Source organism: Belonocnema kinseyi, chromosome 8 (assembly GCF_010883055.1).
Source record: "Belonocnema kinseyi isolate 2016_QV_RU_SX_M_011 chromosome 8, B_treatae_v1, whole genome shotgun sequence".
Taxonomy (NCBI): Eukaryota; Metazoa; Arthropoda; class Insecta; order Hymenoptera; family Cynipidae; genus Belonocnema; species Belonocnema kinseyi.
Window position 1 is genome coordinate 103,262,689 of NC_046664.1, and position 5,774 is coordinate 103,268,462.

Here is a 5,774-nt window from a genome sequence, read left to right on the forward strand (position 1 = left end):
CCAGCTCCAAAGAAGGCAAAGACCGTAAAGTCAGCTGGTAAGGTTATGGCTACAGTTTTTTGGGATGCACGTGGAATTATACGTATTGACTACTTGGAAAAGAGTAAAACAATCACTGGTGAATATTATGCATCTTTATTAGAGCAGCTGAAAGAAGAAATTAAAAAAAAAAACGACCACATTTGGCGAGGAAAAAAATTCTCTTTCATCACGACAACGCCCGAGTTCACACATGCTTCGTTTCAATGGCTAAAATTGAAGAACTAAAATTCGAATTGGTCGAACACCCACCATATTCACCAGATTTAGCCCCCAGCGACCTTTTCTTATTTCCAAACTTCAAAAAATGGCTCGGTGGACAGAGATTTCCAGACAACGAAGACGTCATTGCCTCTGTAAGTGCTTATTTTGAGGAACTTCCGAAAACGCACTTTTCTGAAGGATTAAAAAAACTTGAAAAGCGATTGACCAAGTGTATAGAGCTCCAAGGAGATTATGTTGAAAAATAAAAAAAAATTTACCCAAAAAAAATTGTTTTTATACTTCATTCTAAGGACTTATTGAACTACCCTCGTATCACTTTTGTCAGATGTCCACGTTTTGAGACCCCCTGAATCCGAAAAACAGGTTTTTACGAATGTTTCTGTATGTCTGTCTATCTGTGAACACGATAACTTTTGAAAAAATTAATCTATTAGATTGGCCTTTGGTACACTCGTTTAGTGTCCTAAACTAAAGGTCAAGTTCGTTAGCCAGCCATTTTGGATAAAAATTCAAAAAGTGGGCACATTTTGAATACTTTTGAGACATAATTTTGGCGAAAAATTTTGTTAAATAAAATGTTATTGTAGCTTGCATCGTTTATCCAATGAGTTAATTTCTTATTAAAAATCTACGTATATAATAAGAGCGTATAACAAATTTTTAGATCTTTCTTTAGTTAAACAACTTGTCTTCTCATTCTTTAACTGTTGTCGTTTTTCTAACATTTTAATTTTTATATTTTTAAGCTTATTTTTCACGATTGAGAGAAAATTTAATCGTCCTTTCTGAAAATTATAAATAAGGAATTTGTAGGTCCTTTTCTGGTGAAGAACTTTTGTCCATTAATTTTTTTCGTACCTTACGTCATTTTTCCAAAAATTTAATTTCTTCATTTTTAATTTTATTTTGTACGATTAAAGCCAACATTACGTGCCCTATAAAAATTACGAATAACTTTAAATTTAATTATTAAATAATTTCGTTTAATTGTTTTTTTCGTAGGTTGTGTCATATGTCCAAAAATGTATTTTTTTTTTATTTTTCATGTTGTTTAAACAAAAACCACGCGTCTTATCGAAAAGTGAATAACAAATTTGTAGATATTTTTTGGATGCGCAATTTTTGTCTATTAATCTTTTGTCATATCTTGCATAATTATACCGCATAATGGACTTTTCAATTTTTAATTATTTTTTGCGCAATCAAAATTTTAATGTTCAATTTTCCAGAAAAATTCATAAAGTTGTTATGATAATCTAGTACGGTGTTCAAAATGCAACATTTTTCTTCCTTGAGTTTTTTTCATATCGCGCGTTGTTTGGCTTGAAATTTTAATTTTCGTGGGGGGGGGGGAGTTTGTATATGCTATAACTCTGGTAATTTGTTTTTTATCGAAAAAAGTAATTATGATAAATTGTTCGTCTTCTTGAATAATATTAATAGCCGTATATATAATTTTCAATTCTAATAAAAAGTGGCCTCAAAATTGGTTAAATGATGCTCTCACTTTTTGAATTTTAATCCAAAATGGTTCGTTAACGAACTTGACCCTCAACATAAAAAATTAAAAGATTATACAGGCCAACTCAAACCGTCAATTCTTTCGAAAGTTATCGTGCTAAAAACTAAAAATCGACATGCACAGGAACAGTAGACACATTCGTAAAAACCAGTTTTTCGGATCCAAGGGTTCTCAAAACGTGGACATTTGATAATGTAAAAATGTATGCAATTATTTACCATTAAACTCTACAAAATGAATGTCTCAGATTTTAAGTAAGAAAGTTGGAAAACTAGATTTTTTTTCGATTTTTGTGATTTTAAAGTTAAAAACAAACTGCTTTACTGCAGACTGGACATTTTTAATTTTTCGTTGCACATGAACGTTAGAAAATTAAGTTCCATATTTAAATCACATTTTCGTTTACCAATGTAAAGAGTACGTAATTTATTTTTAAAAAATGCAACGATTTCAAATCATGCAACGATCATATTTGAAACGTTATTAATTATAAACAGCTTACATTTAACGTATTCAAATAAATAATTTTATTACCTTTCTAATGGGAGTAATGTTCGTTCATATACAATAAATACAAGTATAACCAAGACTTGTTTTTAACGAAGACGTTTAGTTGCTACAGCGGAAAAATTTTCCAAGATATTTATACTCTTTTTATCCCCAAGAAAACTAAAGCTATATTAGAAATATGTACTTTTGTTTCTTTCCGAAGAGATTTACTTCCTTGGAGCAATATTCTTGTATCGAAAATGTAAACAAATCGTGACTATAATGGCTGCCATTGTATGACGAGATTGGAAAAATAATGATTCTCGTCGACATTTATAAGATTTTAGCATAGAACTTGACAGAGTCACAGATGAGGACCTATCCAAATGATCATGAATCTACTTGTATGACCTTTGGAGTTCGTTTTTTTGGGAATCTGACGTGCCCTACTTTCTGTCAGCTAGAGACCAGGACTAGGGATTGTTGAGGTTAAATCGAACGCAATAATAATAGGTAAATGATAATCGCTGGACACTGAAGTAGGTGGTATTTTGAATTGTAATTTCGAAGGGACTCACCATTGAGTTGCAGAGTGAGTGTGAAGACTGCATAACCGAAAAGGTTTCTGCTGCTGTACCTCATTCTGCAATCGTTATCTCATGCTCATGCTAGCCCTCGTTTTGACAGCCAACAACAGCAGCAGAGTTCCTTCTGTTTCGTTTGACTATATGTGACCGTACGTCTCGTCAACGACGCATTATCGTCCTCATTTTTGCGTATGGTGACAAGCACCATTCACCTCCTGTGTCTTAAAGATATGTCACAGGTCACGGGCCACCCTGACAAAGAAAACAAGCACTTCCCCTCTCCCACATACTTCGGCTTCCAAATATACGTAGCTCCACTTTTTGAACGATTGCCTTGAATGGAAATGGGAACGGCAACAGCGACTGCCAAAAGTGATCGATTAGTCAACTTACGGTGTCGAGAATAGTACCTGCAGCGACACCTATCAGACACTGTGAAAACTAGTAATGGGAATATGCAACAACCTGTGGGCTGCACCAAAGATATTATCAGAGATGAGTTGATACAAAGATATTATAAACGTAGATGCGGTACGAGATGTTTTGAGGTTAGAAAGATTGACATGTATCGCTACATATAAACACGGAACTACGGAATAAATAATAAATAGCGCAATTTCTAGATGCACCAAAATTACATATTTGAAATAAATAACAGAGAAAATTATATAATATGATGGTAAGAAATAAACTGAATTTTCAGAGTAATACTCTGAAAAAGGTAATCATGTTTATACTTAATAGAATCTAAATTATTATGATTCGTTTATTATGACTCTTTTATTGACTTTATTTATTCCTTTATTATTTTCATGTTTCTACTAATGACAAATATGATTTTTTAAATTATAATGTTTTGTGCTTTGAAGTTTAATTTTCATTAATATACTGAACCGAAATTTGAGTACATTTAATAATATACACATTTTTTTGGATTTCTGAAACTTGAGACAGGTTTTTGTACATAGTCTTTTTTTTTAAATTATAAAAAAAGTCCTTGAAATAAATTAGTGTTTAACAAATTTTTCTCTAATAAACATATATTTTTAAATTAAAATAATCAAATATTTATACAAACGAAAAGCTTTTGTAATGTTTAAAGTTTAAAAAAATTATTCTTTAAATTCAAAATTACCACAATTGAAAACATTGATATATTTCTAGATATAAAATTTTGGTTGAAAGTTCTCATAGTATCTTTTTTTAATTGCAAAAAATATTCTCAATAGTCGAATGGTTAATTAAAAAACAACTTCGAGATAAATTAGTACTGATCTAAATCCTGCAAAATTTGCTTGGGAAATGTTATTAGGCTCGAAGAAAATTATGGGAGAATTTTTTTTCCCTTGAGGCGCACGTGTTATTACATTAATTTTTTAATGCAATTTTTATAGAATTATTTTGATTTTAAATTCAAACAATAATTTATTAAAACTTTAAATATTGAACGAAAATTTCTTTGATAAAAATACTTTCTTATCGTATTTTTAATAAATAAATCAGATTTATTAAAAATAAATTTTGTTAAATTCTACAATTGTATAGTTAAGGAATATTCCAGTTATGATATTTTATAATTATGAACTCTCATTATTCGGACATTTTTTAATTCGGTAATATTATAAACGCTTTAGAAATTGCCTTATTCGGGAATTTAATTTTTTAATTTTGTAATGCCGGAATTACACAGTGTCAGTAATGTTATTTTTCAGGATTTTACAGTCGTCCCTAGAAGTACAAAAAAATGGACAATTTCATATAATTCGGTATTATACAGCAAATTCCAAATTTTGAAAATTTGCTGTAATTTTAATTTCGACTCCTGGATCTTGTAGATTTTCTTACTTTATTTATTCAAACAAAATTTATTATGAAACAATTTTTAACCACAAGTTCTTATTTATGTTATCTCATCAAATACAAAAACTTAAACATTAAAGATTCATTGTATATAACACTGGAGAACGTTCAATATTTCGGATTCAATTTTCAAATTTTTCAAGGTTAATATATAATTCCAATTAGAAATTTCTCAGGTTTATCATAAAAGAAACAATAAATATATGTTGCTTAATTTTAAACAATAACTTTAAAAAAATTATTTTTAAGTCTTTAATTCAACAACTTGAATTTTAACGTTAAAATTTATGTTTTCAAAATGCTGTCTTATGGTTTAAATTTTAACGATCTTCTTTACAAGTTATAGTTTATTTCGAAAATAATAAATTCTTGGATTCGACATTGATAAAACGCGAAAAAGTCCAATGTTAAGTTAAAACTGTAAAAATCCCGTTTCCTATGCATATTGCAAGACAGCGAGTCATTTTCGGCATTTAGGTTGAGGTATACAATTATTTTCGGTTGAAAAAAGGTAGCCGTTTTAATCGCAGAAAAAAATTCCAGTTTCTTCGCAAACATTTTTCATGGTCAATGAAATTTAAAAATTCGAACTCTACAGCTACAATTTTCTCCATTCGAAGTAATAAAAAATAACCTGCAAATCGTGTTAAGCGATTCTAAGTCGGAAGTATTAAAAATTAAACGATTACATTTTTGTTACAAATGATAACACTTCTTAAATTAAAAGTTAAATTATTTTAATTTAAAATCTTTTATAAATCCTGAAAAGTCTTGTTCTTAATCTTGCACAATATAAATATCTCCTTAAAATATTCCAGATTCGTTTTAGATAATTTCTTAAACCTTTTATATTTTCAACTTACTCGAGTTTTTTCTAGGAATAATAGATGTTTCAAATTTATCTTCCATTAAAAAAAAGAATCATAATTTATATTCGCAGTTGATAAACGAAAAACGATTGCTATCTAAAATTATAAATTTGAAACGCTTCTAATTTTTAATTTTTTAAGTCTTCAAAACTGCAGTCTAAAATTCGAAATGAAAAATGTACG

General features: G+C 29.2%; 1 protein-coding gene across 1 annotated transcript in view; it reads right to left on the reverse strand.

Moving 5' to 3' along the window:
* Positions 1 to 3,218, reverse strand: part of LOC117178951 (E3 ubiquitin-protein ligase RNF126) — a 31,659-nt gene extending 28,441 nt beyond the window's left edge. Inside the window, exon 1 of the mRNA XM_033370530.1 lies at positions 2,854 to 3,218. Within this exon, the coding sequence (XP_033226421.1) occupies positions 2,854 to 2,917 (64 nt within the window). The 5' untranslated portion in view covers positions 2,918 to 3,218. The remainder of the gene's footprint in view (positions 1 to 2,853) is intronic.
* Positions 3,219 to 5,774: the final 2,556 nt, after the last annotated feature.